Source organism: Pimephales promelas, chromosome 24 (genome assembly GCF_988280905.1).
Source record: "Pimephales promelas chromosome 24, fPimPro1.hap1.1, whole genome shotgun sequence".
Lineage (NCBI taxonomy): Eukaryota > Metazoa > Chordata > Actinopteri > Cypriniformes > Leuciscidae > Pimephales > Pimephales promelas.
In genome coordinates this window covers 12,629,880-12,644,095 of record NC_142792.1, presented here as the reverse complement: position 1 = coordinate 12,644,095, position 14,216 = coordinate 12,629,880, and the positions used below count along the sequence as shown (strand labels likewise).

Below are 14,216 nucleotides of genomic sequence, written 5' to 3'. Positions count from 1 at the left end.
TGTTTGGCATATGGGTCTAATTTCTAAGCTTAGAAGCCAATGCAATGAAGCTTCTGGTGGAGGCATGTTGGCAATTCTGAGAGATTCTTTAGAGATCTGCCAGAGGTGATGGGTGAGAGAGCAGTTAGATATGATGATATGTCCTCTGGAGCCACGCACAGCTGAATTATGCTGGGAAATTTATAACACGGAACCAAATGGGACATTTAGTGGAATTGTTTAAGTGGTTTAAAGATTCTTATTCGTCCAAAAAAATCAACTATTTTTGTTGATCACTGTGCATCCTACAGTGTGTGTTTATAAATATTTATACACACATACGCACAGGCCCCATTTCAAAATAGGAATATGGACTATTTCAGTGTAAAATAAAAATATGAATATCATAAATAATAATAAAAATTCCCTATAAGCCAGCTTAAAAAAATCAGAATGTTGAAAAGAAACATTTTCCAGCATTTAGTAGTTGCATTTGTAATAGTGTACTCTATTTGGAGGAAAGAAAATGCTCATCTTTAGCCAAATCAAGATGGTTTATACATACAGTAGTATTTCAACAACCCCTGATCTAGACACAGTAGCTTAATAATCAACTTCATTAATAGTGTGGTTTTCATACACTTTATAAAAAAAGTAACCAATTACCATCTAGAAACAGCTACAAAGTGAATACCATGCCTTAGAGGCTCAACAGCATGATTGCAAACATACAGGCAGCAATCTAAAATAAGCTTTCAGGAAATTACTATCAACAAGAAGAATCTTATTTTGCAAAATGAACAGTCCAACGAATATATGATTTTTTTATTTCTTATTTGTGAAATATTTACAGATGAACCCACTCGACTCCATACAACATCTGGAAAAAAATCCCTTTATGTGTCTTTTCTTGGTCCTCTTCCATTGTGTGTGTAGAAAAGTGCATAACATTCCCCTTACGTATTGTCAGTACGTGTCCACATGGGTACTAAAAACAGATATTTACAGAGCAGACTGACAGCCAGGAAATAATCTTTGGTCAACAGCTTGATTTTGTGCTTCAGTTTCTTGTATGACCTCCCAAAAACAGAAATTTATTACATTATTACATTAATACAGTCACCTAAATTAACCAAGCTTTGTACTTTGGCCAGGGGCCAAACATGTTTCTTTCTGTTTTTACAACTTTTCAGTTGTACTTGGCTGTTTTTACTTGACTTCGAAGCCCAGCTTGATTAGAGTCTGCTTTAAAGCCGTCTCCTCCACAAACCTGACATCCACATTCTCCTGCTCTTCAAAAGGGTTCTGAGCTGAAATACAACACCCACACGATCATTACCTTACAGTAAATAATAACATTTACTAACCCAGAACATATTTTATGAAATTATCTCTGAAACCATGTACCTTGTTCTTCCTTGTTTGAGAGAATCTTGGCGAGGTAGTTTAGAGGCAGAAAGTCAGGATAGAAACTTGACTTGCCATAGTCCAACAGTACAGAGTCCTAAAAAAGAGCATGCGTTTAGTTGGTAAACATGGGAGCATTTGCTCTGATCAAAAAGGCAAGATCATGATTCAGATTCCTAAGAATTAAAACATGTTATTCTTTGTTCAGGAAAAAAATACAATGTCTGAAACAGCAGTCATATTTCATTCAGCATCAAGTCTAATAAGCCGTTTCATCCAAGTATTAGTTTCAGTTGTTTGGCAGATATTCAAACCTCTTTTATGCAGTTGTGTTTAAAAAAATAAAAAAGAGACACCCCTTGCCATACAGTATTTACCCTGCTCTCTGGGTGTTTGTCCAACAGAGTCCTGACGTATTCTCTGGAGATGCACGCAGAGGTGAGGGGGTGATCCCACCGCTGGCTCACTTTCTGCTCTATATGCTAATTACAAAAACATAATAATCAACATCAAATTGCATTCACAAACCATTTTACTTCCATAATGTGACATTTGAGATTCAAAAAGAGGGAGTTCCATACCAGAATGGCACAGCCGGCACCAACTTTTGAGAAGGTTTTTTACAGTATTTGCCATTATTGTTGTAACCTTTATCACATTAACATTATCTGGCCTTTAAATACTTTTAACTACTGTAAGCATTTTAGAAAAGCTGCATTGCTGTAGCCTGTAGCTGGTTGGCAATTGGTTAACATTTTCCTGGCCCAGAGTAAGTTATATTTTGATAAAAGATTCCTAAGAGAAATTTTGATTCTTTGAAATAACATGCACTGTGTTGAATCATTCAAAATGACTCTAGGAACCAAAATGTTTCCAAAACAGTCCAATGAGGTTGCAAATCAGAATGGATGACTGCACTACCATTGAAAACAGCAAGACTAATCACTAAGCTGGAAATTGGCTTGTATTTTTGTAATACTCCTGCGGCACTTTCTCACTTGGCTGCCTTAAGACTAGAAAACAAAGACTGTAGCCCAAGCATATCCTGTGACTCAAGACATAACCACAAACAAGCTCACATTCCTTTTCTTCTACACAGGATAATAATTGGCATCTCTGAGAGCATCTCCACATTGTGACTGGAACCAGGACTTTACAAGGCAAATATTTCAAGAGAAGAGTCAAGTAGGAAAGTTACCTCTGGAAGTCTCTTCAATATACTGAACTTCAGCTGCTCATTGGCATCACTGTTGTCTAAACCTGTCATGAGGTACAGTAGAGAGAGAGACAACATACTGTAAAATTGACCTTAAAATAAAGCACTGGCTCCTAAATGACCCTTGTTTTTTGAATAATGTGGACATTTTTTTTTTTATCTAAAGGCACTTTTTGATTCAAATCTAACAAATTTTCTCCAGGTCAGGTTTTTGCCTATTTGAGTCCTTAATAGAGACCATGAAATGCTGTAGGAAAAAAATCATAGGTGACAGGTGAAGTCTACCTATTGTATATGTACACACAATATATAAATAGACAGCTTTTAGGAACATGATATAAATGCGTATGGTTAAATTAGTACCTGTCATAAGGCGTGAAACGAATGGTTCTGTGAGCTGAAGAAGGCCGTGGTCCACATATTGGAGGAAAGTGTGCCGTGGGAGACACCGGACTCCGAGGACACTTAACAGTGTAGAATAACCTAGGAATAAATGCACGCGTAATAAACCACTTTTCTAATTTAACTAGTTTAACCAGCTATGTAATGGACAGAGTGGACAGAACTGAAGAAGTCAATGTATTCTGTTTAAATCATCTTCCAGACGGGTCTGAGTCCACGCCAAATCATTTGTGTCAAAGAGTGGATCCACCCACACAGATCTGGCACACTTCAGATTTCAGAAACAGCTTTTTTCCCTCACTGGGTCGTAGAATTTGTCAAATCAGACACACCCAGCAGCTAAACTATATGGAATTCATTTGGATTTTGGAGAGATGCTCATTTGATTAATCTTCAGAGGGTTCAAAAGTCTTTGGCCTAGCATAGGATAGGAGAACTAAAGGTACTTTTTCCTTTCGGCATCATTAAAAAATCTCTAAAAGTCTATAAACATGGAAAGAAAACACAGCAGCTCCGTTTTTCTTACTGTATAAGAATATTAGCTCTGTAAAACCCAGTGAGTAGCTAGACAGCATTCAAGACTCTTAATTTATGCAAACAATTTAATGCAGAATTTTGTAGAGAAAGCAGTAAACCAAGCCCAATGGGGAAAATATAGCTAAAATTGTCAATTTGTCTATCCCTGCATTCAAATATGCCTACTTCCCAACTATATAGTAAGCAAAAAGTAGTATGTGAAATGAGTAGCATGTCAGAATCAATGCTATTCAAAAAAATAGCATTACTACTTCTGCCCAGATTCTGAAGTGCACATCTGACGATCGGTTTGACAGGTTACATGGCAGATGTAGAACGCCGGGATTACATTCATACTATATAGAACAGGGGTGTCCAACTCCAATCCTAGCCCACATTGTCCTGCAGACTTCAGCTCCAACCAACCCCAATTAAACACACCTGAACCAGCTAATCAAGGTTACTATCGTCATACTAGAAACTTCCTGGTGGGTCTGTTGAGGCAAGTTGGCGCTAAACTCTGCAGGATGCCAGCCCTCAAGGACAGAGTTTGGACATCCCTGATAAAGAACATAATTTTCTATAGTTGCAAAGTTCTTACTTACCAAAATCAAATGTAGTACCTACATGCTAACATCAAACTCTATTGGAATAAGTTGGAGTCACTTCATGTGATATTTGTGTGAGTTCCTGCTCATTTAGATTGTCGCTTATGGATTCTGTCTTAATAGGCAGCTTTTTATGTAGGTAGTAGACAAAAAGCCTGTTTTCTAAATGCAGTCAGATTGTCTGAGTCAGGCTTCCTCTTACCTGGGGGGAGTGGGAGACAAAGCCCTTTAGTTGCTTCCAGAATCCGAAACATCACATGAAACATCGCCCACTCTTCTGAACTACCCTTTTGCTTACTAGAACAGAAACAAATCGAAGGCTTTAGATTCAAACAATCAAGCACTCTCAATGAGGAAGTAAAACATGGATAGGTACAGTACACGTACATGCAGAGCACCCAGGGGCCCAACTTCAGCTTCTGCCATACCACTTCCAACACATGCCAGATCAGTTCTAGCTAAACAGAGAATACAGCCATATATTACTAAAACACTTTAGACAAAAAGCAGAAGCAGAAAGACCACAAACCATACTAAGAATCTATGAGGATGTTTAGTGGAAATAAACTTTTGCTGTCCTCAAGTGACTGTCAGAGAGTGTATTGGACAATCTGACTCACTTTCCCTTCCTGTTTTCACAGAAAGCTCAAATTCACGAGCACCACCCCTGCTCACTTTAGTTTCACTTGAGCAAGTTCACTAACTCTAACATGCGCTTACACTAGGCAGATCACGCATGCCTTCTCACATCCCCATGCTCGCCCTGATCTGAAAACAGGAAAAACCACTAAACGTCCATCTGCTTCCCCTCTGGTCTCCTGAATTTGGTGGAAACTTATCTGAACTTTTCTTCCCTAACGTAATAGAAGGGCAGCACATTATGGGGGACTGTTCCAATATTCCCAGCAGGAAAGAGATAACTATGTTTTGGCAAAAGGATAAGAGTTCATCAAACACCAAGTGCACACTACAAGATAGAAGGTTGTCACCCTTAAAGACTAATTTTAGCCCGCAATTTACAATCTAAATGCAGATGAGGTGTATCAATTAATCTGGAACTTCTTGTAGCAAACTACTCACAGAAAGGGTCACAAGCTTTAGTCTTGCAGTGTGCACTTAGCTTAAGGTTCAGCGCGGTTTTGTGTCGACAGATATTTGTCTTGCAGTTGCCAATTGCTAACATGTGTATTGCGTCTGCAAGAGATCTCTAGCGTAATGATGTAAGAGCACAAACACATACCAGCTTTGCAGCATAATTCACCACCAGCAAATCAATCTTTTTCTTCCCTAATCGTGATAAATGTCTGTTCAAGTGTTCTCGGAGTTTGTCCACCATCTGAAAAAGACAAATATATAAACCTTGAGAACAAAGTCAAAACCGTAATTTAAGCCTATTTTAAACACAGGTTTCAAAATTACAATATAATAGTATCATTAAAATGTAATATAATGCTTGACAAATTAAGATCTGTACAGTCTGCTGGTCATTATTGCCAAAACTAAAAAAATAAAAATAAAATAAACACCAAGCTGACAAGAGCAGGAATATAGCATTTAGAAAAAAAGAGAAAAAAAGAACACAAATATATAAATAATTTAAACCAGTGAACGCTGCAAATTAAGCCCTAAAACGGATGTATCTAAATGGATGACTCACTTCTTATTTTGGTCCATTTTAGATTTGTATTGAGTGGTGTGAATAAGAATAATGCATCTTGAGGACTACTGCAGTCACAAGAACATTTTAAGGATGTGATTAGGGCTTTTAGGTTTTATCCTCACTGTCATTCTCAAGGTTTGTATAATGATCATGCCTATTCAATCTGATTTCCGCTTCTTTGACCTATGACATGTCAGCTGATTTTGTGTTGAGAGTTACAGGTGCTGCTGGATGCTGGAAAACTGACAGGCTGACCACTCACCAGGCCCACCAGCACCCTCTGCTGTTGGTCTTCCTCCTGAAACAGTGGAACTACACGCCTATCTGAAAGGACGGAAAGAAGGTGAGCGAGGAATTGAGAGTGTAGTTTACACAAACCTGTCATCTACTCACTTCAAGTACTTTCAAACTCATACAGCTTCAAATCTCATTCACATAAGCGCTCATTTAAATGTTGGACTCTGAATAGAGCAGCGTTAACATTCTCCAAAGCATCTTCTTTAGTGTTCCACAGATGTAAGTCATACAGGTTTGGACCAAAATAATGATCAGTAAATGATGACAGATTTTCATTTCAGATGAAATATTCCTATAAAAGTCAGAGCTGACCTACCATAATATTTCTGTCTATTTAGATTTTATATGTAGGAACTGAAAAATAAGCTGTGCGGGGACTGACAAGCTTTAAGTGAAAGAAACATCCTGTCCTGAAAGGTATTAAGATAACACGGTAGATTTGTTTTGTGTGTGTGTGAGTGTGTGTTTTGTGAGTAGGGAGGAGGTACTGTAATCTTATACAACACTATGGAATTCCTCCTCCCATTTCCTTCGTTCTTTAACAAGGTTCTTGATCAACTACACAGAAACCTGGAGACCGATTACATTCAAACCAGAGAATGTGACCCTGAAACTCCAGTCTGAAATATTTCCAGAATTTTTAACAGGGAATAATAATCTCACAAGTGTACTTTTGTTTAAAAAAACAAGTTTCACTAACCCAAACGCCAGGTGTCCACCATGGACAGAACTCTGCATATAAGACACAAAAGAGACATTTAAATTGCATCAAGCTGCGTTTCATTTGCCTTAGTCCGATCACCGATCAAAAACATTAACAACAAACACACTCATCGCTGATACATATAGATAAGATATAAAAAAGCAATTTCTGTAGTTCATTTTACATAGAAAAATTATTAGATGTACTGAAAATGGTCTTGTTATTCTGTTTTGAAAGTATAACATGCTCTTCTTGCTTTCCCAGTACATGCTGAACTCCACCCACTTTTTTGTGTTCTCCTCAATTTGGCGATAAGAGTGGGGAGATTTCTTCTTCTCCGAGTTCTGCAGCAATAACAAAAATGGATATTATAAAACATATGGTAGTTCTAGTAGGCTATAATCCTAGGTTCAGACCAGTCAATAATAGGCACTAATCAGATTTTAGAAATAACACAGTACACAATAAAAGTTTTTGACCAAATAGAATAAACATTTTAACAAATTTTAGTGACGTTTAGAATGCTTTGTGTATGTCCTGATGCATAATGTGTGGTCTCACCATAGCAGCCTGAGATCTGATCCAGTCCTTCTTAATCAGATTGGTCCTGAAGCGTGCGTTCGGTACCGCCTCAAAGTACTTCATCCTGTCCAAAACATGCTGTAGCTCTTCCCAGTAACCCTGCAGGCTTTTAGCCTTCAACCACAATTCAAATATTATCACAAAATAAGATTTCCAAAACAGATTTTTCATAGATAAAGCAGTGCAGCAAGTGTAAGTGTTCCCTTTCGTCAAATAAAGGCCAAAATATGAAGAATCGATCTGGACTAAAGCCCAGTCAATTTTTGGTTTCAGCTGACAGTTTAAATCTATTTCACAACTCAAACATTTCCTGTTGATGTGTTTCCCTCTAACACCTCTCCCAAGCAGATTTAACGAATTAGACATCTAATGTCTGTACTAGGATCTGAGACTCTCCTGCCACCTAGTGTTGTGTTCGTAAACTGCTGCTCTTCAAATTTATTTGTAAGTCATTTCACCTGTTACATATGTGAATTATGTACAATATGCTTAGGAACATGTATTAAAGTAAATTGGATAAAATTTGACTTTAATTTTAAACAGTTATCATAATCCTAACAGCTAAATTGAATTAAATGCATAAACACATCCCCACATCTGAAATGCTGTCTGATTTTAAACATGCCCTCCTGTTGTGCACGCAAATAATATTTTATGAAATATATAAATGCATGTGGTCTATTAACTAGAGAGCATATCTTACCTTGCCTTTGATTATTGGCTGACAGAGCAGTTCAGGGGTGCATTTCACCCCAGGGATTGCCGTCAGAGCCACCGGAAGCTCCTAGAAATGCAAGTGACACGACTCACGAATGAAAAAAAACAAAAACATAAGATCTTCTTTTAAGCTTACATTAAACAGATAGAAATCACAAAATATATTTTAAAATAAGTAATGTAAAAGCTTTTTTATGAGTGGATAAAGTACTCCTTTAGTGCACCTTTGAAATAAATAATAAAGAAGTACAAAACCATAGTTTACCTTCTTCTCAAGCACACAAGAGTATGGCAACAATTTATCTAGGCTCACACACTGCTGGTAGCTTATTCTGTACAGGGAGGCTGAAATGAGAGTTATACAGTTATTTCTAACGCTACTTTAGCATGCAAATCCACATGAACACAAACGCACTCACCTAGAATGAACTCCTGAATCTGATCAAAAGCATCAAAGCTCATGACATTCTCACTGATCCAGTTTATAATCTGGGCCGAAAGATAAATGAGAATCACACATGTGTTTCCAGCACATGTCCTTGTTACAAATCTCTCTCTCTCTCTCTCTCTCTCTCTCTCTCTCTCTCACCTTGAGCTCTATCACAGGATTTGGCTGCAGGTAGACCAGCATGCAGTGCAGAGCAGCGAGCCGTTGGGCCTCAGGCCTGTCTGAACTGAGAAGCTCAAGCAGGAAGTCAGGGTTGAGTTCCATGGTGTACATCCTGCCAGCTCGGGCATCAAGCATTCTGCTGCCAGACATACTCACAACCTCACTGCCCGAACCCAGTGCTTCAATATGACCATCTGCCCCTGTGAGAGAGCATAGAGTAAGGTAATACACACAGAAAACACACAAAATACAGGTGAATGGGTCAGTACTGCAATATCAGTTTAAGCAAATGTATCAAGGGCATATTATGTTAAAGTTAAAAACACCCCAAAAATAAGTTAACTATACCTTTTATATTGGCCAGCCCTAAGTAAGTCTATCATGCATTACACAAAATAAAAAAAAACACAAAGAAAAATAGTAATGTAAACAAAATTACAAATTCCCAAATAATACTGCAATAGCTCAAATGAAAACAGAACACACAAAAAAAATAACCCTTACAAAAAACCCCCAAGAAAAACAGAACCCAAAACGAAAAACACTAAAAAGCTAAAATTAACCCTATTAAAAACAAAACACCCCAACCCAAAAAAAAAAAAAAAAAATACACACTACAACAAAGAACAAAACGAAATGCTGAAAATATGAGTCCTTACCTGATAGGAAAAGACTATAGCAGAGCAGGTCTTGTTGCCTGCAGTTGATCAGGTGCAGGAAATGATCAGCCAGGTACACCACTATATAATAATCTGAAACAAATAAATCATCAAAAAACCAAGAAAATTACCCTTGACACTATTTCAGGTCAATGACTTTCTCTCTTTGAATGAGAGAGAATTGCAGACTGGCTTGGATAGATTTCTGTGGGTTAAATCAATGAGTGATGATGGCTGTACTGACCCAGATGAATGAAGATAGGATGGACGGTTGGCAAATTAGCAGGCGCAGAGCCTTTCTCTAGTGATACAGTGAACGTCTTACTGCAACCTATCAAAGAGTCGATTTAATCCTTTATACAATGATCTATGCGAATGCTTAAATCACTTTTGCATGATTGTTTGTACCTTTGTGCACAAATGCGATGGTGTATGTGGCATCCTTATGCCAGCGCACCGGATGACTGTAGCACACACACATGGTTCCTTTCAAAAACAATCAGAGATTCAGAACAGCAACTTACATCAGTTCAAATCAAATCAATTAGATGTCACACACACACAAATCTTAAGCCAATACAGCTAAAATGCAAATCAGCATAAATCATGTCGGCGATTGAAAGCATTTGGCAATTTACAGTAGGCGATATCAGGATCTGATTATATGCCAGCTTTTATTAACAAAGTGAAGCGTCTTTATGATTATCAATATGTGCTAAAAAGCAGAAAAAACTTACTCTCTATCCCATGATAAATAAAAAAAGTGGGGAAAAAACAGGTAAATATGCATTAAATGTGTTAGTATTTCACAGTATGAGTTAGTGTTAAAGAGCACATGCTAAGTAACTTGCCTGATGGGCTGGTGAACACCTCTAACCTGACACCCTCATCCTTCAGGTCCTGATAATGGTCATACCCAAAGTTAACAAACCTGTACAATCCAAAAACACAGCTTAATTCTTGTTTCATAGGGTTGTCACCCTCGTATGGTTCTGTTTTTATGTATAATGAGCTATTTTGTATGTTTTAACAGCAAATTAAGTCACTGACCTCACAGAAGTGACTGAAGAAATTTTAGGGATCTCCAATGGAAGCTCAAACTGTTGAACATACAAGCATTAGTTGTTTTAATTAATCAGATTCTCTAATTATGATGCACAAAAATGTTTACCGTGGTCTCAAAGTTGCGATCGGTGAAAAACTGTACACACTTTAGTGTGTGTTTCTCCTATAGGGTGGAGAAAAAAAGGGCTTACACATACTGGAAAAAAGTAAGTTTCTTTTTCAAGATGCAAAGAACGAGGGCAAGTAAAAACTAAAAAAGTGAACTGAAAGAGATTGTGACCCGTGCAGTGAGGTAAAAGAGTCTTTGAGTGTCCGTGTCCCACTGAACCCAACTGAACTCCTCAGCCACTCTCTCTCTGCTCAGACGCTCCGGATTCAGCATCACCTGTTTAAACCGGCACAAGTACATGTGTTTCCTCGATGCGTACGAGTATCAGTTAATCACTATACATCCTTTTGTCATGAATATCATTTCCACAGCATGTCACATAGCAGCGCTTACCACCCTGTAGCCCTCCTGCCTCGTCAGAGTTATGTGGTACAGATCAACATCTGGAGAAACAAAATAACCATTCATGATTCACAATAAAACTAGTAGCTTGAACAAAATATGAGCAATGTATAAAGCATATTTATGGTATCTGAAACATTTTCACAATACATACAGCCATCCTCTGCCGCCAACAGCAAATGACTCTCCAGTACGGTGGTCCGGCATGTCTTAGGATAAAGAAACTAGAAAGGGGTCATGGGAAATATAAGAAAAAATATCAATGCGATCAAAACTGGGCCAAGGAATTCTGTAACGTGTTTTTCATCACCGGCTTCACATGACGGATGTTTATTACCTGCACTTTGACCTTGCAATCCACTGCTTTCAGGACCTTTGTGTTGTTGATTGGGTGTATTTCAATGAGAAGTGTTAAACATTTTGACACTAAAGGAAAAAGGAAACAATGTCAGGAGTTAAAGGATAATCTGGACGGTGTGACTGCGAATCTCTGCACATTGATTTCAGTAGTTTTATCCTGCTAAACTCCTTTATATACATTTAGATTCTCTGTTTTTTTCTCTTGAATTAAAACAAAAACAACTCGAATAACCATTAAAAGTATGTTATGTAACTTTTTTTTTATAGGACAAATATAGGACAAATCCTTATGCCACATTTATTTAATTTACATTACTGTTACGACAGCAACCAATAGGGGAAGTGAAAAAATAATGGTATAAAACGGCAACTGTCTTTTCTTCCTCAAATGGTCCAACCATTAAAATATTTCAGACACAGAACATTGTGGCAATCATGCCATTCAGTCTCATAAAAATATGTAAAATTGTAACTAATAAATGAAAAAAATGCAAGATTGTGGAGTTCAGTCGAATGTATTAAAGAGTCGATTTGAATGAGCACATGTGCACATAAAAAAAAAAAGTTAAGGTAAAGTTAAATTCAAAATGAGCTTAATTATTTTAATTTATTAGAATACAAAAAAAAAATAATACTTTTTAAGTATTTCTGCTTTATTGAACTGTATTTATTCATTTCGGTATGTAATTGTTTATAGGCCTAATTTAAACTGTGTGTGTGTGTATATGGAGGCCAAAATCTGGAAATTATAAACAGATAATAAATAAATTTTAAAAAGGAACAAATTACTTGAATTAATTTGAATGGATTAATTTTTGTATTCCTTTTTCTTTTCTTTTAAAATGTATTTATATTCTTTTCAACTTTTATTCATTCTTATTTCATTTATTTTTATTTATTCCCACAGTGTATTTAATTATAAAAAAATATGTGCAACATGGAAATGAGGGAGGTAAACAGCACGTGTACTGTATATATATATATATATATATATATATATATATATATATGAAGAGTTCAGATGCAAAAGCCTCTAAATGCCATTTGAAATTTTCTTCTTTAACGATGATTTTTATCAAGCTTGTATATTTAAGTTCAGTGATTTCACTTAAATGGCAATGATAATTACCTATTAATTGTTATTTAAGTGAAATTACTGAACTTAAATATACAAGTTTGATAAAAATCATCATTAAAGAAGAAAATTTCAAATGGCATTTGAGGCTTTTGCATCTGAACTCTTCATATATGCCCTCTTAAAATTATAAATAAAATGCCTTACTTTTTACAACCTTGCATTTCATAAAACTGAACCTGTGGGGACTTTTTTATTCACACTGTCACACAAATCTATTTTTAGTAGCAATAAAACAGAGTTTTATTTTATTTTTTAAGGACCTCTGGGGACTTTATTCACACACATCGATTTTTAGTCGCAATTGATTTTTAGAGCATTTCACTCGCACTGTCGAGAAACCTGCTATAAATAACAATTAAAACAGTAAATGACATATTGTTATAAATGATATTCTGTACCTGGTTTAAAGCGGCCTTCTCCCTGAGTGGATTGTGATAGACTGACCGCTAGCACAAAAGAAGCTCACATTAGTAATCACCTTCCCAAACCCAAAAAGTAATAATGATGAACCAAATTAAATGCTACCATCAATACATGTGACTGCTAAAAAAACTGATTTACAGTACGTATATTTGTCAGCAGTCTTACCCAGGAGTGTTTCTTCTTTATTTAAAGAGCAGCTGCTGACACACACCTGCTTGTCAAAAGTGTAGAGGAGCTGTGAACCCAAGAGCCACACGTGTGTTAGACGATCCTTGCTTAGCTTCATTCATGAAAACTGGAATAGATGTGCATTTATCATGTTTTTTTATATACCAGGGGCCCAGTTGCATAAACTGTTAAGACTAGTCTTACAAATTAGTCACCAAATTTTGTTCTTTCAGCACATAAAAACTTTGTTGGTCTAATTTGATACCGAAAAGTAAGACTGATAACCCCTAACTAACTGTTAGTTGGTTATAATGGCTATGTTTATGCAACTGGCCCGAGAGTTTGAATATTACACTGTAAATTTATATTCAGTTTATAATCATTTGAATATGGTTGGAGTTACATATTTACAGGCCCAATGTTCATCTCCAACATGGTAATCCAGTCTGTACCTTATTCTCTGTACTGTGAGGATCATATTTCCCGATTCTTGTAGTTCCTGTTGCCCCCTAAACATATGATTGGGAAATCAGTAAGTTAAAAAAAATAACCTTTAAAAAGTCAAAAGGAGCAAAAAAGTTAATAGTAAGTTAGCACATTAACATTCATTTTGCGTGTATGCTATTTATTTACTACAGTGTCTGTGTATGTATGGCATGATGCAGTGCTCTCATGTGCTGTAGACTGGCGACAGATTGTGAACTATGAATGGAACGTCGCGCGCATGACCTGTCAAATTAAAGTGACACGTGAAACTATGGCCAAACTTACTCTCCAAGAGTACACGACCCCTCCATCTCTCTCCACACTCAGAATGCGAGGCTCAAGAACACCTGCACACATTTTAAACAAGTACATCATCTGTGCATGTTTAGAAATTAATTCAAATAAACAAAGAATGCCTCAGCAATATATAAACAATAATAATTGTAATTATAGTATAATAATCATTATATTAAATTATAATAATTATTTAATGAGTTTAGAAATGTATTTGTTAAGTCCTCTTACCTATATTCGCTCTTTCCTCTTTCGCCAAAATGCTTGGTATGACATCTTTTTGAGTGTCAAAAGCGGGGTTTAATGTCAACATGTGTGTAACTTGAGAAGTTGTCCTGCACAGATTTAGCAGAAAGCAAGTAAATTACACTAGACTTGAGATTGAGGAAATGACCTGATTTCACGCGTCAGCAGA

General features: G+C 36.6%; 2 protein-coding genes across 2 annotated transcripts in view; one reads left to right on the top strand and one right to left on the bottom strand.

Moving 5' to 3' along the window:
- Nucleotides 1–5,078, top strand: part of ccdc146 (coiled-coil domain containing 146) — a 41,156-nt gene extending 36,078 nt beyond the window's left edge. Inside the window, exon 19 of the mRNA XM_089126714.1 lies at nucleotides 2,486–5,078. The gene's annotated coding sequence lies outside the window, so the exon portion shown is untranslated. The remainder of the gene's footprint in view (nucleotides 1–2,485) is intronic.
- gsap (gamma-secretase activating protein) lies at nucleotides 791–14,135 on the bottom strand. The gene is made up of 31 exons (XM_089126716.1): nucleotides 14,033–14,135; nucleotides 13,793–13,854; nucleotides 13,474–13,530; nucleotides 13,019–13,088; nucleotides 12,829–12,876; nucleotides 11,270–11,358; nucleotides 11,087–11,156; nucleotides 10,924–10,973; nucleotides 10,702–10,806; nucleotides 10,528–10,584; nucleotides 10,407–10,456; nucleotides 10,208–10,287; nucleotides 9,765–9,842; nucleotides 9,601–9,687; nucleotides 9,357–9,449; nucleotides 8,677–8,897; nucleotides 8,507–8,576; nucleotides 8,353–8,432; nucleotides 8,074–8,154; nucleotides 7,350–7,484; nucleotides 7,074–7,132; nucleotides 6,786–6,817; nucleotides 6,051–6,112; nucleotides 5,369–5,464; nucleotides 4,516–4,586; nucleotides 4,331–4,425; nucleotides 2,966–3,085; nucleotides 2,585–2,646; nucleotides 1,764–1,868; nucleotides 1,387–1,483; nucleotides 791–1,289 (listed from the first exon to the last, which is right to left on the bottom strand). The coding sequence occupies exons 1-31, from the start codon at nucleotides 14,112–14,114 to the stop codon at nucleotides 1,189–1,191; spliced, it is 2,565 nt and encodes an 854-aa protein (XP_088982842.1). The 5' UTR covers nucleotides 14,115–14,135; the 3' UTR covers nucleotides 791–1,188.
- Between the last annotated feature and the right edge of the window lie 81 nt (nucleotides 14,136–14,216).